Genomic DNA, 25,573 nt, shown 5'->3' with positions numbered 1-25,573 from the left:
GCCTCTCATCGTCTGGAGAAGGTTTCGGACGACTATTTCTGATGTTGTGATTGTTTTGGTAAGCTGGAATATTTTTCTGGTGTTTTGAAGAAGTTTCAGGCTGTCGTAATGGTTGAGGGATTCTGAATGTTTAGGTGTCTTTGTTTTGTGCGTGTGTGTGTGTGTGTGTGAATGGGTGTGTGTTTGTGTCTGCGTGTGTGTGTGTGTGTGTGTGTGTGTGAAAACCAGGGAGAGAGAGAGAGAGAAACAGGTAGCATAAAAAGTGAAATTGCAATGCATCAGATATCAGTAATATGAACTGCTGTCCATCTTTAGTTCCAGAATTATTTTCATTTATGTATATATTTATTCATTTTATGTATGAATTTCTTTGTCATATTTTATTTAATTTTATATGCATTAACCATTTCCTAAAGCCCATTTTTTCTTTTTCGCAACAAACAATTATATATTCTATAATGTGGAAGCGTGCTCAGCAACTTTGTGGCCAATTGCATTTATTCCATCAAAGTGCAGTATTATTTTAGCATGAGGTTGCTAGCCCCATGCTCCTCTCCATGTTGGCTGTGACCCACTACAGTCACGTGATTACCAGGTACAAAGTGTGCTGATTAGGTCATCAGAGGCACAGGAAATACCAAAGCGTTTGTAGAGCACAAACCTCCGCCAAGGCTGAGTAGTCATCTCTTGCTTTTTCCCAAAGGGTCCCTTGTCCACTATATCAAAATCTGTTAATTTATTGGCGGTGGTGAGGGCCATCTTTGGTCAAATTTTCGTCAGGATGCACAAACACCTCCGTGCACAGTTACTTAACAAACAAACAAACAAACAAACTCCTTGTCAGTTAGTCCTACAGAATAAGCAAGGAAGGCGACAGATAGCACAGGTACAGGGCGAAGGAAGAGGTCAGCGACCTCTCTTGTTCACACCTCCGTCGCTAATTAAGATTCGTCTGGATTTACGGGGGAGATCGAGAGTTCGGTGCTCAGCGGCATGCAGGGGGGAGAGGGTGTCTTGGGCTGGGTAAATGACTGCGCTTGAATATTCATGGAATATATGCTAATGCGGGCAAGAGCTGGTTACTTGCTCTCTTGACCTCTGAGCCTTAGTCTAGAATGTTGACCAGTTACTTCTTTGCCATATGCCACACTTTCGCCACTCAGTGCACTAGGAACGGGATCTGCTGAGCAGGACTATTAAGAAAAATGTTTATGTGACCTGTCAGATAGATATAAGCAGAACTATTAAGTAAAATGTATATGTAACCTGTCAGATATATATATACTCCCACTAGGTAGTTAATCAGCCCTGCGGCCTATACTGGACTACATATTTAGTTTGGATTTTCGACCACGTATTTAGTTCGGATTTTCTCACTTTAACGCTCATTCATTCATAAAGTTCTCACGCTCTTGTCAGCCAAGTTCTTTATGGGTCTATCCTTCCCGTTTTCTCTCCATGACCAAACCATTTCAGCACATTTCTCTGTATACTAATGGTTGTATATGTATAAGTATAGATTTACATGTTTAATCATTTAATGCCTTATGTATAAAACTCCTCACTCCAAAAAATCTATTCATAATTTAATCTCGTCTTTGGCTTTTCAGATGGAATCTGGAGTGGGCTCTCCTTCGCAGTGGAGCCCAGCGACACTGTCATTCCCAAGGGCTCCGCGGCGTGGCTCCATTGCGTGGCCAATGGGCATCCCCAGCCCACGCTGACCTGGAGGAGAGACAATTCTCCAGTCGACACTTCCATCGATACAAGAAAGTAAGTCATTAACTTAATTCTTCTTTAGTTTAAAAACTTGATCGTGTCTTGAGTTTGGACATGTACGTTACTTGTATGGGAAGTTGTATATGTACGTACCACTCCAGATTGTGTACGTATGTGTGTTTTATGTGAATGTGTGGAAGACCCTCAAAGATCCATATATTGTAATATAATCATAAGATTTTTTCTTACTTTTGTTTTGATAAAAGTTTGAATAATGATTAACATATAAGTAATACGTTGGTTTGTGTTAAAAGTAATTTTTGAAATTTGGTAATATAATAAAAAGTGAGAAAAAGGTTGAAGGTTTATGTCCAAATCATGATTCAAAAATAGTTTTGCTTTGATGTGTACCAATAAAGTAATTTTAATGTTAACAAAATTAATAAGTAATAGAGTATTTTTTATTAATTTTCAAAATAATACAGTTTATAAGAGAAAGAGATTGAAATCTTGGAAGCCCCTTGCTAAGGAACCCAATTAATATTTTTTTTCTACAGTATTCACATTTTCTTTCATAAATGGACAGGTGCATTTTAGCCAACTATCTTCACCCATTACTAAATATTTCACCCTAGAAATACTTAGTAAAGGCTCCTCATTTAAATGACCTTTGACCTGCCTCCCAGAACAATCCTTCCGAATGGCACCCTGCACTTCTCGTGGGTGGCACGCCCCCGCTCGGACAGATCCGACGAAGGAATATACCAGTGCGTGGCATCCTCGCCTGGGGTGGGCACCATTCTGTCCTCCACGGCCAAACTCAGCGTTGTGGGTGAGTATTTTACTTTCCGTCTTTCAATTTCTCATCGTCTTTCCATAGGGAAAAGTTACCATGTCCATCTTGGCACCCCGTAGGGACGAGTGAGGTCTGGACAGACTCACACCAGATGTTGCTCTCTTGCACGGTCTCTTTAACGAGTCATTTCTTCTCTTTATCGAGTCGTTTCTCTCGTACTTGAGACGATGACGATTCCTGTCGTTGGATTTAACGTAACTAGGTAGCATATAATAGTCATGGAATAGATTACTGTACCTAGTTTTATTTGCAAAGATTCAACACAATTCTCATGAACATTACTTAACCACTAGTAAGTAATCATACCTTTAAGCACCATGGCTTTTACTTACATAAGTACATTTTAAGTACTCTGTAAGTTAGCACAGAATGCTCACTTAACAGACAAAAATAATGCTTATATGAATATATATTTTGAGTGTTCCCATGTACAGAGGGACTTATGATCATCAGATGCTTGTATTCTCTACTGAACACAAGGAAGTCTTGTTCAGTCTCTGATATATAAGACACAACTTAAATAATTTTCTCAGTTATTGAACATATTGTACTATACACTAATTCATGTAAAATGATGACTACTATAGGCTATTCATTTACTTGGCAAGCATTCTCAAAAAATATTTAGCCCCTACGCATCAAAATTACGTTCAGGGTGGCATAAAACCAGTGAAAGTAATAATCAGATTAGAATCAGTGATTATCAGTGAAATTCAAATGAGAAAAGTTTATCAGTGTTGTATTCAAAGTAGGTTTAAGTTAACCAGGAAAGCCGTCAAGTGCCCTTGCTTTTCATTCTGAAGGGTTCATGGGAGAACACTTTACATTGTTATATAAGGTGTTGTCAGGAGTACTTTTTTGTGTCAGCGGCACTTTTAAAATCTTCAGAAATTTTACACCGTGTATAATCAGAAATATAGATTGTATATATTATGTAGAAGGTGATTAGGCCTATCTGATTTTGAAAAGTAGAAATATTTCTATAATCCAATATTATTCTGCCTAGAATATACCTGTACTGTTTATTTTGTAACTAATCAGTTTCTTTAGTTAAGTCTTCTAGAACGTTGCATTGATGTCAGTTGTAAGGTTAAATTGATAAATGATAACATACTCTAATATTTCTTGTGTTTTTCATCCTTAAGTCTTTTAAAATCAAAGAGCACAGATTTCTGTAGCTGCTGTAGATGGAGAAAAACTACTGAACTGTAAATCAGTCCCCCCTGAAGCTTCACTAGACACTTTGAACCCTGTATAGACTAATAGGACCAGCACAGTTTGGTAATCTTGTTTGTGTACCTTACACCTTATCAACCATTATTAACTAGAGAGCCCTAAACCTAACCGTATGTAGGCTTACTTTTTCCATCTGGAGACAAAAGTTAGTTTTAGCATGGAGGTAAAGATAACAGGAGACTCGTGAAGTAATTTGGCATATTTAGACAAAACTAAGGTTCGAATATCACACAAGATTACTAAGAAGAGGGTTGACCTGAGTCATTTTACATTCTGGACACTTGGACACAGATCTTTATTCTAGAGACGATATAGGAAGGGAAAGACACATACCTATGTACGAGCGACACATTTCTATAAGTAGACACATGAGTCAGGGCAGAAAACATTGCACTATTGCATTTCCTGTGGATCTTGAGATATATAGCAAAGAAAGAGGAATGCAGACGACTCCATTTGATGGGGACAGACCCTGCTAACATAACTTAATATTACTTTTACCGTTTCCTGGGATGATGCTATATGCATATTCAGGAAATGTGTATAGCATAGTCAGTTATTCTGCTCACTGGGAATCTGATATGAGTTAGGATGGTTGTACACTTTACAGTATATGAGTAGTTATAGAGCCTCATTCATGTACTTGTTTAATTGTCTCTCTTTTTAACAAGAATTATGTTGGAATTTAGTAAAATTTGGGTACATTTGAAAACTTGAAAATGCACTTCAACAAAAAAGTCCTGATATTAGGGAGAACTTCTGATTTGCATTTCAACAAAACGTAATAAATTTGTTAATATTGTTGTAATGAATTTTTTCTTGTGATTCAATTCTTGTTAGAAATATTCTGTGCATCACACACACACACACACACACACACACACACACACACACACACACACACACACACACACACACACACACACACACACACACACACACACACAGTCATGACTGATGCTATCAGAGAAACCCAGTGAATGTGTTGACCATTCGCAACTCTTAATTGTACTCCATCGCAAACGATACAGCAATGTACAGTACCTACATTGATCACCTCAGCAACCACTTGAACACACGTTACACAAGACCCATTTGAAGGGGGGGAGATGGGAGAACTGTTTATGTGCGTAATAAGGGACCCCTGTGTGTGTGAGCTGTGCGAAAGATGTGTGTGGTCCCCCTGTCTGCGTCTGCCCTCAAAAGTGATAATGTCTTTTTACTTTTCTCTCCTCCAACAGGCGGCTGGGAAGATGGTAACGATAAAACCCCCACTTGCTTTTGTCTTGTGCATGGTGTCTCTAGGTTGCCCCTTCCTTCTCTTTTGAGTTGCGGTCGATGTTGATTGAACTCTCTCTCACGTACTCTTGCGCTCAGTATTTTTGTCTTGTGTGTATTCCAGACTCTGGTCATTGTAATTTGTTTCTATAGCTCCGCTGTTGATGCTATTGCGTTCTCGTTTTTATTTTGTTCCCCCTTTCCGTACGTCATTTTTATTTCGTCCGCTTTCCGCAGCATGTCATTTGGTTGGAAGCACCGCAGTTGAGATGCTTGAATGCAAGGAAGTGAAGTTACATTTTCACATATATTTTTCTATACAGTTACGTACTACTTTCTTCCTTAGTTTTCATTCATTGCTTGGTTAATTGTATTATTTTTTTGTTATTATTCCTTCTACTCATTTATTCATGCTTAAGGAAAGCTACCGTAAGTTAAGACGCATAGGTGTATAATTTCCTGATATTTGAGAAGGGTTAAATGCAAGAATTCTGCAAGAAGAAATGTTTACTGATGTATTTTATATTTCATGTATTTATTTGTTAACAGCAATTGCTTTTGTTAAATTTAAACAAAAAGCAAGTAAGTAGATGTTATTTATGTGAATGTTTAAATGTCAGCCACTTTTTTCCCAAATTTAAACCAGTGACATTATATGAGGAACACTTACTAACTGGCAGTTATTGATTAGCAAAGTTAGTAGCACTGATAAATTACTGACTCATCCTGAGAAAGGATTAGTCAGCAGGTTGGAAAAACATTACGAGGTAAGTTATCCCAAATAATTTTGGAGTGTAAAGTGGTTGTAAAAAATAACCTAAAACCAGTTTTTCTGCCCATCTCGGGAAATGAATATAAATTATTAGCATCTAGGAATATGGAGTACTAAACGATCACTAAGACCGAGCTTTCTTTGTCATATGGCTTTTCAATCACAAATACTAAGTAGCACAGGACTTCGGTTCTTATCTAATGTGTTGCTACTCGCACAAGTTAAAGGTTACGTCACAGATATTGGTGCCTGTTTGCAGTGTTATTGTGGTTCATGATTGTCAAGTTTTATCATGTATTTTAAATGATGCTGGGTTGTGTATTGATCTGTGCGTGTTTGCTACGAAATGTTTATATCACATAATGTACCCTTCTTAATTGTCATCCCCTTGTCAGCGTGGGACATTGTAATTGAAGGGTTCGTTTCATAGGAGTTTATTTATTTCAGACTGACGTAAGCTCACAGCCAGCTTATTTTATCTTGCATAGCATTCATATTGATCCACACTTGCATCTGTTGCTGTTCCCATGCAAGATGAAGAAGAATGTTAGAAATTGAACTTTGTAAATCAAATGTGAAAGATATCACACAAACAAAAAGGTACTTACATTTGTACTCATGAATATGTAAAATGTCAATTTTTCAAGTTGTGATATAAGGGTCCAATGTTGCAAAGCCTATCATTATAAATTGGGACCATAAATGTACAGTATTTGCAACACATACTCTACTATATTTCAGTACATGTATTCCTGGTCTTTTACAAATAGTGATGGAGTAAGTTGAGGAGATTATTATTTTGGGAACTTTCTACTTATACTTAAATATGTGTTTAATGATATGTGTATCTAGTGGGCAAGCAATTAACTGCTTAACCTGTTTTGAGAATATTTACTCTTATTTCATACTTAACAACATTGCTATATTGTTTTATCCAAGGAAAATTTTAATCCAGAGATACCGATTCCTTATTCAAGAGCGCTGCCTTGTGTCCATATTCTGGTAAATTGAGACGACCAAATGAAATGGTGTGGAAAGTGTATAATACACTTCGATTTGATGCTTCAGTCTCCTTTTGCAACTTTTCATTTTATGCAGTTTTTTGAGGATGTCTTTTATGATTTTGCTTTTAGATCTATCTGCTTGTTGATACTTGGCGGCATGCAATGCAAAAATATTTGCTCGTGCAATGCTAGGAGTCTCTTGTCGTACTTGAAAAGTAGTAGGTGGTCTGTGCCACATTGCAGTAAAAGTCTAGGAAAAACAGGTATTTTAGAGAAGTATCTCTGCTTGACATTTGGCCGCATGCAACTCAGGCATCTGTGAGAAGCAAGGACTCTCATATATCTTAGTAAGAAACTGGTATGCAGGAAAAATCTTGAAAGTAATTATTTTAGAAACGTTTGGTCGCATGAGGTCCAGTCAATTTGCTTGGGATGTTAGAAACCTGTTGTTTCGTAAGAAATTGTTCTCTGCACTTCAGAGGCACTTTAGAAAGGATATTTTTCCTGTAGCTATTCCGTCGCATGTGATTTGGATGCTTGTTTAGAGATGCTGAGGTTTTCTTTTCATTCTTTGTATATCAGGCTTTTTAATTTGTGTCGTTAGGATTCTCTCTTATACCTCAGGAGAACAGTTTTAAGAATTAATATGAGTAATGCAAGGTTTGTTTATACTTCGGTTGAATAGATCAGCTTCATTTATACTGTTTGAAGACAACAGTAAGATAGAAACTTATTTTTTAATTGCTAAATGAGAAAAAGTTTGTATTCATTTGCGTCCGCAGAAATGCTATACAGTGTACTGTGGTTGAAAACTTGATGTCTACCATAGCTTCAGTTCTAAATGGTTCTGTTTTGTTCATGTGAGGTGGGTCAGCTTGGAATTTATACAGTGCCAGCTTTCTTGTACTGAAGTGAGCTTTGGAGCAGTGACATACCATTCTGGAACCTCTGACCCATTCCTCCATGCATTTCCCTTAATTCTTCGTGCTCAGTTATATTTGATTGTATTCCTCTTGCTTTGGATTCTTGTTTGCATTGAACAAAGTGGAATTAGGATTGTAGTTCATACTGAATATTGAGCTGACTCGTCGTGTTAGGCATTCGATGACTCATGGACTGTCGGAATTGAGTTCTTGAGATTTGGCAGGCCTTACTACCCAGATAACTTGAGGATGCGAAAGCCAGAATTCTTTGGTGGTTGATTTGCGAGGAAGTTGTTAGGGAATCTTTCAAGATCTTGTTTTCAAATCCTTAGCATTGCTTTTCATGCTGCGACGTTGATCAGAGGTAAAATGTGTTTTATTTACGAGCAGACTGGCTGGTTTACGGACGATGGCTACACTCACGCACCTGAGAGATTTTCCTTTTCTGTGAGACGTTTTTCTTTTGGGCTGAAATAATTGCTTTCGGTGTGTAAATGCTCTTTTCGTATTTGTTTTTGCTCTGTTTTTAGAAATATATTCCTTATAAGTAAGAGATAAAATCTATCTGTTAATTTTTTATTTTTGCACTCTGTGGAAGTTGAATGTAAACTTATATTGATCCAGTTTTAAACTCTGTTTGGTGTTTTATAAAATGCTGTGTGGTGTTCGTCAAGACACATTGCAGACCAATTGTTGTTTTCATACTCATTGTATGTTAATTTTTTTAACTTGTGGAAGTCAAACCTAAATGTATATCGATCCATTTTAAAGCCTGTTTGGTGTCTCAAGTAATGCTGGTGTTGTTCCTCAAGATATATTGCAGACTTGATTGTTTTCATATTCTATATCTCCCTGTCAATATTACTGGCTTAGGCTGCACCAGGAAATGATATATAACGAACACAATTTTCCAGCCTTACCCAAGTTCGACGACCAGCCCGAAGACATGACGGTCTTCGAGGGGGAGAGGGCGAGATTTGCGTGTGCCATCAACGGCAACCCTCCCTCGTCTATCACTTGGTTCAAGAATAGTCATCTTCTGGAACTAGACTCCAGAATGACCCTCCTGCCTTCAGGTACGTAACGGTCGAGTTCAGTCTTTCTCCTTCACTCCTAGAAAGAAGACATTTTTAGAGTACTGCGCACAAAATCCGTAGCACGTGCGTTCTGTCGCTAATTTTCGTAAAAGGCAGGTCCATACGAGGTATGTGTTAGCTGGATGTATCAGTAAGAATATTACTACTGTCAGGCCAGTATATCAGATGGCAGTGCTTAAAGATGTGATAAAAGTAAGCCTGAATTTATACTGTCAATGAAGTTGCGGTATTGAGAAGTGTGCTATATACTATTTAAGAGTCCTTGGATTCTATCGATCAAGAACTCTCTCTCTCTCTCTTTTCTTCCAGCTTCTGTATCTCCCTGAGTTTTATTTGTTTTCACGTGTTTATTGTCAAGTCTTTCAGACAAAGCTAGGTGAAGGTTTAGGTTGAGTGTTCCTTCACATTATTTTGATTTATAGATGATCATTGATATGTTAGGTTACAATGACAACTCTTATAAGTAAAACGTATATTTGGTAACTTTGAAAAGACTATATGCATCCTAAGTCATGTTTGAGACTAAATACATTCTAAAAATAAGAAAGAATTAGAGTCTTTGCTTTTGTCGCAGTGGTTGTTATCAGTTACTTTCAATATCTTTTGATGCACAGGTGCCTTAGAAATAGAAAACGTAGCAAAGTCCGATGAGGGTAAATACTACTGTCAGGCAAGAAGCCTGGACAAGACGAAAGTCTCGAGAGAGGCTAACCTCAAAGTCCAGGAGGCCTATGCTCTACGGGACCCCCAGCCTCCAGTGTTCATAGCGCGTCCGAAGTCCACTGTCGTCAGGGTCGGCGGGAACACGACCCTGGACTGCGCGGCCAACGGTTACCCAGAACCCAGCATTGTGTGGTTGAAGGATGGAGCTACGATTGACATGGCGTAAGTAACAAATTTCATCTGTTTCCTCGTAGATTCTTTTGAGCCTCTAAATGTGATTTGAGGGGACGTGAATATGGACAAAAATATCCAAATAATGTCCAGGATGTTTTTACCTAGCAGGATTTTATTGTTCTTAGTTGTGTAATGAACTTGTAGTTTTAAAAATTTACTTTTAAGAGCAAGGAATACGTGCTCAGTAATTTAAAGATCCTGAGTGCCTCAGTGGTAAATGAAAAAGTCTGTTCCATGTTTATTCACGTAGTGCTAGGAGAGGAACGGGACGCTTTCAGTGACAAGTGTATCAGATTACATACGTCTTTAATTTACAGATTGAAGGTTACACATTTTGCATTGTAGATGTAATAAAACAAATTCAGAAAGTACGTAATTCTCCACAGTACTAACCGCCAAAAAATTCTTTTAGGGACCTGGACACTCGCTTCTTCTTCCTGGGCACAACCAGGAGTCTGCAGATCATAGGACTGAAGGAGGAAGACGGAGGCACATACATGTGCAGGGCAGAAAACAGAGAGGACTCTGTCGATGCCATCGCTCACGTGCAAGTACAAGGTACAGTACAATCTCTCGGCTCATTTTGAGAAGTTTAAAGGTTAAGGTTTCAGCTTCGGCCATCACGATTTCCAAACTAACCTTCCAAACACTGTACTTCAGTTTACTTCCCTTTTAGCTACATTGCTTACTACCATCTTACTTTCATCTGTTCCCCTTTGTCTCCTCCCACTTAGCTGTCCAACCTCTTTAACTTTGTCGTGCTCCGGTTTCGTCTCTGTATTTGGGATGGATCTTTCATGCCAGTCCTGTGAGATTCAGGAATGGCTCTGTGGTCTAGTGAAATTCCTAGTGGAGAATAATGATTCAGTTCATCCCTGCTTAAGTCTTGACCCATTGTTAGAGAACCAATGCTGCTTCAGGGCAAGAAATCTGATTCAGTAGTGTGGGTCAGACTTCACTGGCTCATCCTAGAGGAAATCACAGTATATACAGTGTTTTGCAAGAAGCAGTGCAGTGCTTTCAGTATTGGCAAACTATAAATCATATCCTTGTATCAATTTGGCCCATTATTACCCCTTAATCATGAAACTAGATTAGTTAGGACTAACACGTAAGATAAATTAAGCATCCTGTAATGGATTACTCTTGCGTACTCCTGCAGTTCCCCCAAAGTTCCTCCGAAAACCAGTAAATACCCTTGCGTACGAAAAGGAAGACATCGAGCTGGAGTGCAAGGTTTACGGCAGCCCAGAGCCATCTGTCCACTGGCTCAAGAACGGGGAGTTGATAATTGAGAGCGAGTACTTTCAGGTACGTATCTTAACATCTTTACAAAGCATCCTTTTGGAAATAAGAAAGGTTTTGGTCTGTTAAGAGCAAGTAGTTTCAGGTTTGTGTCCTTCCACCTTTGCAAAATATAATTGCAGCTTGATATGTAATAGAAATAGCAACGATTTATATCTGCTCAGGGAAATGCTGTGTTATTTGATGATAAAAGGTGCTTTGTGTTGTATACATATGTCTGCTTCATCTTGGAAAAAAAAGGCATTGTTGAAAGACATCTTAAGACCTGTTTGTTTACATGGACAAAATGAATTTCCAGCTAACAAAGTTTTTGAGGATAATATACATGAGACCACAATTAATAATGAATAAATAGACAAATGCTTAAAATTCAGTATCTTTTCTTATTTACATTGTAAATGAAATTGCATCCAGATTCTTGCTTGGATGTTTGTAGTTCAGATGAATGAATAAATATACAACTGTTAGTTAGTTATAAATGATTTGTTTAACCAGACCTCTGAACTCTTTTAGAGGTCTGGTTAAACAAATCATTTATCCTAACTGCAAAGTAGGTACCATTAAAGATATACATTAAATTGTATATATATTCATCTGAACTACAAACATCCAAGCTGGCACACTGTAGATAGCACCAAAGGCTCTTCATAGCCATTTGAATTTGCCTTCTCACCTAACTACCCACCTCTACCAAACACGAGTTCCCACCTTTCATTTAATAACGAATCTTTTGAATCTTTTCGGGCAAGCCTTGTGGTATTCTAGAAGTAGCGAGTGAGCTATCTTATTAATCTCCTTTATAATAATTCTCTTCCAGATTGTGAGCGGAAACCACCTGAAAATTCTCGGCCTGGTCGAAGCAGACTCAGGCATGTACCAGTGTGTTGCCTCCAACACAGCTGGAGACACCCAGGCTTCTGCTCAGTTGAAAATCCTGAAAACTGGTAAGGCACGCTAATGGTAATCTTCGGCTTTGCTCTGGTGTGTCCTTTCAAGTCTTATTCTATTGGTATTTGGTATTTTTATGTTTGTAGATTTGTAGATTTTGTTAACCCTTTCCAAGTCTGATGATGCGACAATGGGTCATCCACTGCTTGACTGTTCAGTTACATTAACTGCGGAAAAATAATTGAAAAATCGTCCAGGACGAATTATGTCTATCGAATCCTCTGTAAGATGTACACAGCTTGCCTGTGGAAGGTCCAATAAAAACGAACGCTGTCATAAATAATTATAACAACTGCTCATAAGGAATTATTGTTAGCCAAGTGCTAGACTCCATAAATGTGGTTTGCACTTTGGCACCAGCATAATTGGCGTGGCTGAAACGTAAAAGGATTAAATCTTACATTACTCCAAGTAGGGACACACTCAAATTGACCGAATGTAGTGGCATCAACGTACTTGGCAAGTTTCCACAGAATATAGCACTCGTATAAAAGAAATGATAGCCATGCTGGTGAGTAAATAATAAAAACAAATTAACATGCAAATACGTCCATAAATAAACCAGTGGTCAAGAAATAAATGAAGGAACATTGTGGGAGGCAAAATGTTAGCAGTTGTTGATTGATGAAAACTTATACAGCATTATTATTTAAGCTGCCTGATAATTTGTTTACATCATAACGGTTGCACCGGGCTATCATATTGCTACCATCGGTTTATTGTTCCCATGCTGAAGCTTATGATAATCTGGAATAGTTGGAAGATGGAAGTTGTGGTGAAGATAAAACCACATTTCTACAGATGAACAACAGAAAGTAATTGGTATTATGTGACATCCTGGACTTCACATTGAAAAGCACTTTTAGAAATGACTAAGGCAGTATGGTTAGGCAGTAAATTAAGCCAGTTAAAATACCGAAAACTTGAAAAGGCAAGCCTGGCCCAAAGAAATCTTTATATTTGGCAAAGCAAGTCTGGCCCGAAGAAACCTTTACAGCCCTACTTTTTCTCCTGTTGTGTTGAGAAGACCAGCAAATGCACACACAGGAAATGAACCATAGTTTTTATTGTTGTAAATCAAAATTAATGATAGACTTAAGCTTTGGGTCACGTAACACAGTGCTTCCTCGATTTACGGCGTAAATCAGTTTTTCTCCATTGTCAGATCAAGTAACAGCAATGTAAAACGCTGTTAACGGCACTGAAAAAGCGCTCTAAGATCGAGTCGCCATGAGATACATTATTTTATGTTTTTTGTAGATTTACCATCTTCAAAGTAAGGAAAATTCTAGGAAGCATAAACAAAAAATATGCCCAAACCATAACTCTGCCATTTTCAAGAAAGCGATGATGTTTCCAAAACGATAGTGGATCTCTTTACTTAAGTGATGCTAGACCTTACTCTTACACAGTACTGTATCTAGATATATTCAAATCTTTGTGAAATGGGGGCTGATAAAGTCAGTTAACCTGGAAGTAAATGGATTTATTTATGTGATCATTATATGGTTGGACAGAGAGGATGGCATATTTTCTAGCTACCAGTTGCGATAATATTGACTTTTTTTATATACACGAAGTCCAATTTGTAGGTAGTTACGAAAACTAAAATTCTAAGTATAATGAGGATTGTGCAGTGATGTGTACGACACCTGCCGTAACTCAGGTACGTGTGTCTGTTGTAAAAAGGATTGCAATTGTAATGTCACTCGTTATCATTCATCCGAAGAGGCATAGTGACTTGCCTGCAGTATTGATTGACAGTAATATTCTACTGTATCTCTTATAAAATATCTTTATTTTTCTTTGCTGAAAGACAAATACTAAACTTTTTACATTCCGAGTCTCCAACGCTTTTTCTTCTGCTTTGTCCTGTCCTGGTTTCCTGTCAGTGTTTGCCAAGCTCCTAGTTTTAGTATCTTGTCCATGTTCACTTTTTGTGATGACGATTACCTGTGTGCTTCTTTATATTTTCTTTATTAACATAGAAATTTACGTTCGTACGGTACTTCATCGCCATGAATTTAAGCTTAACTGGCTGTCTATTTCTGTGACGTGATGCCCTGAGAGGAACTTGAAACGAACTGCAGCAGTTCTCTAAAACAGTCCATTTTTGATCATCTAATGTTGGGTAAATATTGTAGTAATTATTGGCGGTGACGTTGACACTCCTTGTACAGCGTACCTATAGACAGTATAATGTCAAGTCGCATTGGATTGTAAGACGTACATTTCCTCTTTTTGTTCTGAGCGAGTCTCCGGTCCCATATAATTTCACAGTTGAACCTTGGCTGATCATGTTTAGCAAACAAATAAACTTTATTTATAAGAAAATGCTGTTCTTATCCTTTTACTTACTAATGCTGAAAACCTTTATTTATTCATTATTATAAGTTGATCTCGTTGGTTGAATGACGAGACGAATTCATTAAAACGATTCATTCCGTAAGGAACCGCACTAACGACAACCCCATAGTAAGCTAATTTCAACAGAAATAGACTGCCCCCAAAATTGTAGCAGAGTTTATTTTCTCATTAAGTTTGCAAGCTCAGGGCTTGTTTCTGTTTAGTTGCTGGCCATTGGTAACCCCTTGTTTTGAAATGATTTTCAGGACGCAGCATGCCGTCTATGACCGGAGCTACCACCACCACAAGTGTTACACGTACAGGTTGGTTGGACCACACGTTAACAGATGATGTAGTTTCGGTTGGCGGACGAGTAGAGTGTAACCTAAAGGCAGTACGCTATATGTTTTGAGAGATGTTTGTTGCCGGAAAGTATAGCTCAAGTGTAGAGCATCTTTTTACAAAGCAGTAGTCAAATGTAGCAGGAAGATAGTAAATTTATAAATTTATTAAAAGATGTAAGGTATACTGACTCAGTAGGACAATTATTGGGTAGTACACATTTCTAAAGGCGACTCACAGTTTGTGAAGCAGTGATAGTCTCGTCGTAGGATACTTACAAGTTATCACAGATGTTAAACATGTGACAACTGCACTTAATATAAAGATAAAAGTTCAACTTGAAAGTACTAGGCTTATAAAATGAATGATGATTGCCATTTTTGAACTGTTGAATAATGATTTAAAGGTAATGCACATATGAATAGAGAGTATAGAATTATAGTTATGTTTAGTGAAATTATGAAATACAAGACGGCATGATATTAGAAGTGGCGTCCATTGTGCTTTCCAAAATATTAGGTATAAAAGAGATTAGAATGAAGATTATTAGGGCACAGGAGGTGAAAAGTATATGTTTCTTTGACAAAGTTGGAAAGATTGAGCAGGGAAGCTTTCAATCTGCACTCCTCTAGGTAACCTTTTATATCTAATGGTAAGTATGTAAGTATAAAATATGCTCGTCGTCGCCATTTTAGTAGGTTTTTCATGCCCCCATTTTTTGAGACGAAATGGTATTAGATTTTGGAACAACGGACATTTTTGTAGTTTTACAACTCAAACAGAAATTCCTTCAAATTGAATTCATCTAAACAGCATCAAGTTAAAATAAAATTGCATGTCGTATGGGTTATAAAACTCTTTAAACATTGGTTTTATATATTTTTCCTAACTTAAAAGCAGGTACATATGTGTAGAACTGTAGGGAAGAAGATTTAGTGAGAGTAGCTGTAAGTGTCATTGTAAAATAACTGTAGCATACTTAAAACCACAACAGCATGCCACAAGTTTTATAAACTCGCTGAAGTTAATTTCCTTGATACATAATATACTTATCAAGCAGTTTGATTTTCATGTGTATGTTCATTTTTGCAGGTTGTATTTTGGCAAATATTACCCCAAGGATTTTTTATAGTATTTTAAATGTTTTTGGAGGTATGCATAATCTTTTTAGCCAGTCCTAAATTCTTGGTAAAGAATGAAATTTATTATTCTTTTAGACTAATACTGTAGGGGAGCCTTTTAGTTGGAGAGTTCCCGTTTAAAACAGTACCACAAGTTAGTTGAGTTGAGGTGTTGTAACCAGGAAGTAGTCGAAGATAGGAACAGTGAGTCTTCTGTCTTTGATGCTGACAGAGGTGTAGGTTTGGTAGAAGCATTTTACTCCACGATCTGAATAAATTACTAAATGAGAACGACAGGAACTTTACGTATGCATAGGCCATTTGAACTGGTCGTAAAGATACATTGTCTTTTATAGTATTCCATATCACAACTATGTTTTGAGTATGAGTCACGACTCATTGTTGAGTATAGGTACTTTATAAGAACAATCAAGAGAGTGTAACACCTTCCGATGAAATCTGCTCAGTACCAAAGTTATCCTGTATCTAACTCTTCCAGGCGTTCCGCACGTAGAAAAGGACCCGGATTTCGTGCCGAGCGAAGAGACGGAGGCAGGCAGTGGGGGCACAGGTCAGCTGAATCCATCCGCCCCACAGCACCTGCAGGCGATCCTCGCCAGCAATAGGTTCATTACGTTGTCTTGGCACGAACCGGAAGAGAATAATGATCATATTGTGGGATATTCGGTGTACTATAGACAAGAGGGATCACTTAGGTGAGTCGAAAAAGATATCTCAATGCTTTAGACTTTTGTTTCTGTGTTTTTATTCGTATTGAATTGTTACTGGTTTTATTTTCGATTAATGCATCCTTAGGATTCATCCATGCGGTAGAGAACACTGCTTTTATACCTTATGATTGTAATTATTGCCTCTACTATACAGAAGCTGGGATTCGATGCTGGGAGTTTTCATATCATTAAGATTGCTCATTGTAAGAAAGTTATTGAATCTTACATTGTTCAGGAATTTAGTTCTGTGTCAGTTAAAGGGAACTATAATTTCATGGGTACTTCAATGCAGATGAGAATGTGAAAATAGGACAGGATCAGTACTCAAGAGTTCTGTTCTTCACTTCGGTTTTTGTTAATTGAATATCTGTGATCTGACGGGAGTCTAAGATTAAGTGTTATTACCTATTGCCAATGAAAACAGTTGATCATTTATCAGGAAATATGAAATACCATTTTTAGATATTCTAGTGTAATGATTACTCATTCTGTAATTAGGACATGGCTTCTTAAACAAAGAAAAAATTGATTTGTTTTTCCAGAAAGGACATTCTCATAACACACATTTTCGAATGTTACATCCTGACGTCATTACTCACAACACCCACAACTTTCCAGGGAACGCGTGCAGAACGTGAGCGCCAGCTCTTCGAGCGAGGGCCTAGACGTTTACAAGACTCAGATCAGCCATCTGATCCCTGGCAGCAATTACTTGGTGAGGGTCGTAGCCCACACTTCTACGGGCTTGGTTGGGATGTCGAGCCCAGAGGTGCCAGTCTCAACGAAGCCTGATCTAGACTTGCCGCCGGCTCCCGAAAGACTAAGGGTCATGCCCATATCTCCTACGAGTTTAGAGGTCACTTGGGCCGAGTCGCCAGCGGCCAGGACCCCAATCACCGGGTACAGCATGTACTACATGGAGGTAGGTTCTTCATGAGGGTCTCTGGTCAGCTCAGGAGGGAGAGTTTTGTCCAAATAGTTTGATTCATCTGTTAAATAATACTAAGCAGTAATGGGACCCAAGATCAAAATAATAATTATATTTCTTTTTTAGCTGTAATGGAATTTCAGATCTCCGTTAGATTTTTTAACTAAACAAACTAAAAGTAGTAGAAAGTTGATTGTCAAAAGTTAATTGTGGAGGCCACAAAATAGACTTATTATTAATTTCATGATTCATGTAACTAATAAACAATGAATGCAAAATTTCAAAACACCTAAGGAAACTATGTGAAAAATTATAAATTTTCACTGTCCAATCATTTCATGTTAAAGAATTCTAATTTCTGTTTTATGATAAAGATTTTATTCGTAAAAACAAATCCTATATAAGATTTATTCCATTGAACTTGAAATTTTCTAGGTGGGTTCAGCGGAAGAACATGAAGTGGAAGTTACCGGTACCTCATACACCCTGCAAGGACTGGAGCAGTTCACGGAATATAGTGTGTGGCTGGTCGCCATCAATGCGAACGGTGCTGGCGATGCCACAAACGAAGTTACTGCCAGGACCTTTTCGGACGTGCCATCCAAAGAGCCACAGAACGTCGCTGTTGAACCAGCTAGTTCTCGAGTGAGTTTGGACGATCTTTTGGTATACGGTTGTCCCTGGTAGAAGAGATTGAGTTTGGACGATCTTTTGGTATACATTTATTCCTGGTAGAGAAGATTGTGCTATGCATATGCTGTAACTGTTCAGTTTTTCCATTCACGAAGAAGAAAGACATTTTTATTTATAAAAAATTAAAGTTTTGGGAGATATTTTGATGTTAATGTTAACCTTTGTTAATTGGAATGACCTTTTATTGCATAAAAATTAAAGCTTTAAAAAAAGGATTATTGACTTAGAAAACAAAAGGTGAAAGTTTTATCATTTCAAAAGTATTTTTTAATGTGTATTGAATATCGTATGTAGTGATAGAAACACAAACTTTTAATTGCACTTTTCCAAATGTACTCCAGAGCCTCATTTTGAGATGGGAACCGCCTCCGAGGAAGCACCAGAACGGCGTTATCACCGGCTACAAAATCCGGTACAAAGAGCGCGGGAAACCAAGTTCGGCCAAGACCAAAACCACGGACGGAAATCGGAGGCTCTTCGCCCTGAACGAGCTGAAAAAGAGCACCGAATACATGATTAAAGTAAGTTACTCATGTCTATGAAAATATGGAAATGTGGTTATAGTATTTAATGGCAATAGTAATCATAGCTTTTGGATAAGAAACCATTTGTTTTGGATTATGATCCAAATGCCTCAACTCTAGAAAATTTAATTAATCGAGATCATATTCTTAGCTTGCTGCTATGACTGTCAACGGCACTGGTCCTTCTACACACTGGATCCAGGCGGAAACGTACGCAAATGATTTGGACGAAAACCGAGTCCCAGACAAGCCTACTAAACTCAGAGGTGAGTTTATTATTTTTGGACACTCCTGTACATGTAAATTTTATTTCACTTGTTCTTATTCAATGTGAGCTTCCACTTTGGAAACTGTGTATTATCTAAGTGGAAACTGTGTATTATCTATCTTTCAGCACTCAAGGTATGCTTGTATTGTGCCAAGTATCAGTCTCTTGTTTGCCATCTCTTGTACCCCTTTAGGGGTACCATTAGATAAATAATTAAGTAAATGGTTGAAAATGTAATTAAATCAGTAAAATACAAGGAGAATTATTGTGACCCATTCATACGATTAAATTGCCTTATTTTATTAAGAATTAGCCTTGACTTAGATGACTTAAGTATTTTACATACTCATTTTTCTTTCCATCTCTTCCAGCCATGCCGCTCACAGATCAGATAGTCGTCAGATGGCAGCCGCCATTTCAACAAGACGTTATGGTTAGGGGATATACCATAGGCTGGGGTCGGGGGATACCCGATGTGTACTCGAACATTGTTGACAGCAAGCAGCGTAGCTATGTCATTGAAGGATTGGGTAAGCCGTGGGGTTGATAGTGTAGAGAACGTGCTTTTGTAAGAACAGAAGTGTTCATTATCGATTAGCTTATAGATCTGTATGTTTGCTGTACAGCTGATGTTGGGTATATTATTTCAGTACAGTTTTACGTACATAAAATATCTCTTGAGGGTAAATATTTGTATTTTCTATAATCTTGAGATAGTCTCAGCTTGATAGGTAGCATATTTCATGAGGTTGAAGTCAGTAGGAGGTATTGCAGTCTATCAATACAGCACTGATATCCAGTAATTTTCCTTTCTATTTAAATTTAGAGGCTTACCAAATGTCATACTATTTTACAAGTATCCTTCAGCTTTGCTATTTCCATGCAAAGCCTCGAGATATATTGGTTAAAGTAAATGAGTAACACGATGTGGAAGGATTGCGATATTGAAAAAATGTATAAATTTACTATACAGCAGAAGAATTTGTCTTTAATGTTCCCACATGCCGTTTTTCAGATGCCAACGCTGAATACGTTATCAGCCTTCGTGCATTCAACAACATTGGAAACGGTCAGCCAGTCTACGAGCAGGTGCGAACTCAACTGCCGGAGGAAACGGTGGCTGCAACTCTGACGCCACCCGTTGGTTTAAAGGCGGAGGTTCTCACTCCATTCACCGTGGCCCTCCAGTGGACTGACACCACTTTAAATCGAAACCAGGTTTGTGTTATTCCAGGGACAGTTCTCTGATGGTGTCTTGTCAGTTTCTTGGCCGTAGTTGTGTACTGTACAGTTTTATATTTAATTTATACATTTGTTATTTTGTTGTTCAGAAAATAAACCCCTGTTCATGTGGAACAAGCCTACAACAGGTGTCATGGACTTGAAATCCAGGCTTTGAAAGAAGTTACGGAAGATAATATGAAATACAGAAAGAAGAGATCAGTTATCAAAAAAAAAACCAAATAAATAAATAGATAAAAATATAAATAAATTAATAAAGAACAAGATGAATTGTTTTAGGGTAGTGATGCGTTGGATCTTCGCTTGAACTTTCAAAGTTCTGTTTGAACATCCGCCTCAGGAATGTCAACCTGGATATTGAATGAATGAGGAGTAGTGATGCTGATAAATTCAAATCTGGCCTTCCTTTTTATCTCACTCTACAGATAGTTTCTCAATTGCAATAATGAACTGTCATTCTTTTTCAGTATATCAGTGACACAAGATACTACACTGTTCGTTACACCACCTTCGCTCTGGCCTCTTCGTCCAGCCCACGTTACAAGTACATCAACGCCAGTGATGTCACTGCGCTCATAGATAACTTGAAACCGTCTACGGTGTACGAGTTTGCTGTGAAAACAATAAAGGTATTGTCTTTTCCCTCTTAGACTTAAGCACTGCATGTATCAACTACTGAAAACTCTGTATGCAAGTAATGACTTTACATTTTTGGAAGTTCTTGTATGGGAACATTAGCTAATAAATTATGCTTGTTAGCTTTTATGGGTTAAAGGTAATTTGTCTTTGTGTTGATTGAGCTATGGCTTAAATCATTAAAATTTTTATTGACGTTGGTATCAGTGACAATAATTGTCACGATCATCATCATTCCATTGTCTCCTTTCTGCCGTCAGGGTCATCGTGAATCCAAGTGGAGTTTAGTCGCATCCAACAGAACCCTGGAAGCTCGGCCCTCGTCTCCGCCGAGGGACGTCACAGTGGTGACGATATCGGGCGAGCCATCCACTACAATATTCAACTGGCAGCCTCCAAAACAGAACAACGGCAAAATCACAGGTACGTGCGTCGGCATCGACTGTATCTCTGAGGTCGATTATGAGAATAAACACAAGAAAGTTAATAGATCGAAGTTGAACTCATCATCGGTGATATGAGAATTTATTGTTTCTTATTTCCAGCTAGTTCCAAGCTTAGGAACTCTATTGAGCTTCTGTTTTCCCACCATTGCACCTTGTTCTCCTGAGGTTGTCTGTCAGATTGACATTTGAATCAAAATGAAATCTTGAAAAAGGAATAGCACCTTGTAAACAATATTTGCCTTCAGTGTCTGATGTTACAATGTATGTACTCTTTGTTCCATATTTCCATATTTCTCTCCCCAGTTGACATCTCTTCAGGTGTTTCAGGCCAACTCAGGTGTCTAGAAATCCTATTCAGTTTTATGATAAAGTTCTGTACTGTACTGTGTCTTTTTGAAGGAAGTTCCTGCATGTATATATCCTCAGGCCTGAAGAACACAAGAACAAGATGATCCCCAAGCAATAGTTTTAGTCATTAAGCAAAGATTGTGAAAAGAAAAAAAAATTTGAACGGTAAGAAAAACCGAATTTTTATGATACAAGTGATCTTGCTCTTAAGACAAGGGTAGCTAGGAATATACATAAGTCTCAGTCCTCTGTTAATAACTATGACATTCCTTTCAGGGTACCTTATATTTTACACAACTGACGCCGCAGGCGACTGGGTAATGGAGGAAGTTGTGGGCGACCAGATGACCTTCACAGTCCACGGACTGACGCCTTCAACTCTGTACTATTATCGTATGCAGGCGAGAAATGCCAAAGGGTTTGGCCCTTTCTCTTCCATTGGGAATTTCACAACTTTGCCTGGTGAGTCTGAGTTCAATAATGCGTGAAGTAAAAGTTGTATAGTCACCACAGGAACAGGTTCTGACTTTTTTGTATCATTTTCGTAAGGTCATCGTTTTGACTTTTTAGAAAGGATTCAAAACTTGAGTACATATTTAGATAAACTGGAGGACAAAGAACAACCATAATACGATTCGACTATATAACTAATATTTCAGCTCATCTGATCTGGCGTTTATTTTCAAAACTGGAGTGGTTAGAGAGACAGTAATAATTAGGATATGGAAATATATGAGACAAACTTAAGAAAATGTTTCTCAAGATTCCTCCCAGTTAAGGCTATTTGTGCAAAGTAGATTATTCATGGGTGTAATTTCAATACTGTATAGACAATAATCTTGTTATTTACTTCATTTTCAGCCACAGAAAAAAGCATAGGTGAACCCCCAGGCTGGTTTGTCGATCGGAGCAGCATGATCGTGTTAGTGGTGGCTGGGATCGCCGGAACCATAACGCTTATAGGTGCAATGATAGCCATCACAATTTATTGTCGGAAAGTTAAGCCCCAGCCTCGGCCAAGTAACACGTAAGCTTTACCGATTTGTGGAAATGATATTGAAGTATTCTGTTGTTTAAATTTTATGTAAAAATTTCAATTGTCTTTGATAAAGTAAAAAAATTATCATTATTGTATGTCTCAGGTTAAAATTTTTGGTAGACACAATGAGTTTTCTCGATGGACTTTGCAATATGTGGGTTTAAATGATATTGAATGACAATATCATTTATAGAACTGTTTATTTTGCTTAAATATAAGAATTGCCTTCATCAAAATAAACCCCCAGCTCTTAATTTACAATACATTTAGGGTTGGTACATCTGGTAAGAGCAGTAAGCCTGAAGTGAAGCCTCCAGATCTGTGGATCCATCACGACCACCTGGAGTTGAAAAACCTCGACAAGAACGAGAGGAGCAATTCGCCGAATCACGCGGCGATCACCAACCACACAGGTAAGGAGGCGAGGCATTGCGAAGCTAACGTTCGCCCTGCATTTCAAGATTTCAATCAGTCTTTCTCTAGTCGATTAGTTGTGGACATGGCCCCGCACTAACTCCTAACATTGTGCGAGTTTTCATGTGCTCTCTGCTATGTAGATGCTCAAAACATTAACATTTAACATTGATCTTCGTCGGTCACCTGCGGGAACATTTTAATGGCTTTGCAGCTCTCTCAAACTTGACCATTTTGCCTTAGGATGTTGCCTTGTGGCTGGTGTGTCATATCTAGTGCTGTAACCCATGAAGTGAAAATATCCTGTCCTTTGATGACATTTTTTGAGCAGACAGTGATTCATTGATTTATGCATATTTCTTTTTTTCTCTTGTAGTTCAGGCTAGTATCTCTTATGAAAGTTTAAATTGCTCTTCAGGTTTGCGTCTTTAGATTTTATAGAAGACTTTTGTCTTATGGATTTGTTCAGTCTTTTACATGAGGGAAAAACAGGGAACACATTTTGATATTTTGCATAAATGTAGGTGATACTAAATTGTATTGGTAGAGAAATCATGCTGTTATATCATTTTGTATGACAAGCATATGCTTTTTTTTTTTTATAAATTTTAGAATGGAAGTCATTAATTTGTAGTAGTATACTGATGTAAGGTTTACATCATTTTAGATTCAAAGACAATAAGTTTTATAGTCAGGTATTAAAAGTTGTTAAGTTAGGTATACATATTTTTTTAACTAGAAAGATCATATTCGTAATAAAATGTACTGGATTTTTTTTTTTTTTACCCCATACAGTTTCTTTAGGATTTTTTTTCTACGTAAATAAACACACTTTTCTTACAGAAAGGTAAAAGGTAAAGTTTCTGATAAGGTGATGACTGAACAAACATGTATTTCATAGCGAGAGCTGTGTGATATTGTGTATGACCTGAAATTACGTCGCTACAAACATTCAAAAAGTAATGATGGCTCCAAGATACATACGAGTTGTTAAATGTCTCTAATAATATGCACTCTGTGTTTTGTAATACTCTTGACTAAGTGTGTAAGTATTCTTCCATCCCAGCAAGGTACAGTATCATCTTGAATCTTACGCATGCAAATACAGCGATCATTGTTGTGTGTGGCAGTCCTGGTATACGCAAGACCTACGCACCACACACCGTGTTATGTTCTGTTTTCGGCTACTAAAGTTTTGGTTATGTGTACGACGTGACTGCCACCGGCCTTCTGTTCCGTTCGGTTTGGACCCCCCCCCCTCTCACCCAGCTGCATAATAAGCCTTACTAGTGCAGTCCCCCTTATGTATAGAACTCTGTGTTTTTTCTTTTATGACAATATGTTCCAGCCTGAACTTACTTGATAAATCAGTTGCTTCTGTTTGTGGCAAGCATTTGTGCACCACCTGAGAGTTAGGTGGAACAGTTTGTGTTTGTTAAAAGAGACACGGTACAGCAACGAACCCCCTGAGTAAAGTGACGTGTGGAGAGAAGTCGTCCGTCCATTCCCAGACTTAGAATCACGAGTGCACGTTTAGTATGATAAGATTGGGACTAGTAGTTAACTTTAGCGACAAAGCTCACCCCTTTGCAGAGGAGATTAGAGTTAAACTGGATCATTTCTAGCCATCCATATAAACATGTATGGAACTAAAGACATACCTTTTGTGATTGCAAAAAAGGTGTACATGTACTTTAATGTATTGTCATATCCCCTTGGTTGTTGACGACAGTAAAAGAACAATTGTATTATCTCAGTAGGCTTTTTTTATAAGAGATGTGATTGCAGACAAAGAATATTTTCCTCTATGTTTGTACAGTAGTTTTAATTTGAACTGCACATAGTTTGTTTGTGTGTGTGTGTGTGGGGTGATTTGATTGCGAGAACGAAGCATCATTGTAAATGAATTGTACAGCATTCTATTTGGAGTGTGTGTGGGGAAGTGTCTTTGATTGCCTTAATACTGCTAGGCTATAGTTACGTAGTAGTTTTGAGAGGAAGGAAGATTGCCGCCACAGATCGCAGAAATCTTCCGTAGCACTCCCTGCCTAACCCTTTCTCTAGATAATTTTGAGTCCGCCAACCCTTACAGGACCCGAGTACGAACCTGATGACAAGAACATGACCTATACATCTACCTCCACCCTCGACCGCCGCACTCCTTACCAGTCCACATATCTGCGTAAGTCATAACACCTCCCGCTTCTCACGACTACTAATTTTTCAAACTCCTCCATTGTAAATTCTAGCCTTGTCGTAGTTCAGTAATGTATGGTAGCTCTTAAGATGTTCTCTTCTCTTTTTCCGGTGTGTATCTATAACGCCTCCCATTCTTCGACTTGTTTTTATTCCTTCATCGTATGTCCAAGCCTTTTGTAGTTCGTTTCCATATGACAGACTTTTAAAGATGGTTGCTCTTTTATATTTTGTGTGTGCTCTGTTTTTTATGTGAATCCGAAT

At 38.0% G+C, this 25,573-nt stretch overlaps 1 protein-coding gene across 7 annotated transcripts in view; it reads left to right on the top strand.

The window, feature by feature from the left end:
- Positions 1-25,573, top strand: part of fra (frazzled) — a 123,605-nt gene that overhangs the window by 87,531 nt on the left and 10,501 nt on the right. For 4 of the 7 annotated variants that reach the window (XM_067133484.1, XM_067133483.1, XM_067133481.1 and 1 more), the window contains exons 2-22: positions 1,611-1,773; positions 2,406-2,551; positions 8,703-8,864; positions 9,500-9,770; positions 10,195-10,340; positions 10,945-11,093; positions 11,905-12,031; positions 14,648-14,704; positions 16,344-16,560; positions 17,194-17,497; positions 17,939-18,148; positions 18,538-18,717; positions 18,872-18,986; positions 19,360-19,518; positions 20,004-20,206; positions 20,698-20,859; positions 21,127-21,289; positions 21,937-22,122; positions 22,522-22,687; positions 22,970-23,112; positions 25,206-25,295. In XM_067133484.1, coding sequence (XP_066989585.1) covers positions 1,611-1,773; positions 2,406-2,551; positions 8,703-8,864; positions 9,500-9,770; positions 10,195-10,340; positions 10,945-11,093; positions 11,905-12,031; positions 14,648-14,704; positions 16,344-16,560; positions 17,194-17,497; positions 17,939-18,148; positions 18,538-18,717; positions 18,872-18,986; positions 19,360-19,518; positions 20,004-20,206; positions 20,698-20,859; positions 21,127-21,289; positions 21,937-22,122; positions 22,522-22,687; positions 22,970-23,112; positions 25,206-25,295 — 3,519 coding nt within the window. The remainder of the gene's footprint in view (positions 1-1,610; positions 1,774-2,405; positions 2,552-8,702; positions 8,865-9,499; positions 9,771-10,194; positions 10,341-10,944; positions 11,094-11,904; positions 12,032-14,647; positions 14,705-16,343; positions 16,561-17,193; positions 17,498-17,938; positions 18,149-18,537; positions 18,718-18,871; positions 18,987-19,359; positions 19,519-20,003; positions 20,207-20,697; positions 20,860-21,126; positions 21,290-21,936; positions 22,123-22,521; positions 22,688-22,969; positions 23,113-25,205; positions 25,296-25,573) is intronic. The other 3 variants (XM_067133486.1, XM_067133485.1, XM_067133482.1) reach the window with 2 other exon arrangements.

This window comes from Macrobrachium rosenbergii, chromosome 33 (genome assembly GCF_040412425.1).
Source record: "Macrobrachium rosenbergii isolate ZJJX-2024 chromosome 33, ASM4041242v1, whole genome shotgun sequence".
NCBI classification, from domain to species: Eukaryota; Metazoa; Arthropoda; class Malacostraca; order Decapoda; family Palaemonidae; genus Macrobrachium; species Macrobrachium rosenbergii.
Note: the sequence above shows the minus strand (reverse complement) of the source record. Positions and strands in the feature narration are given on the sequence as shown.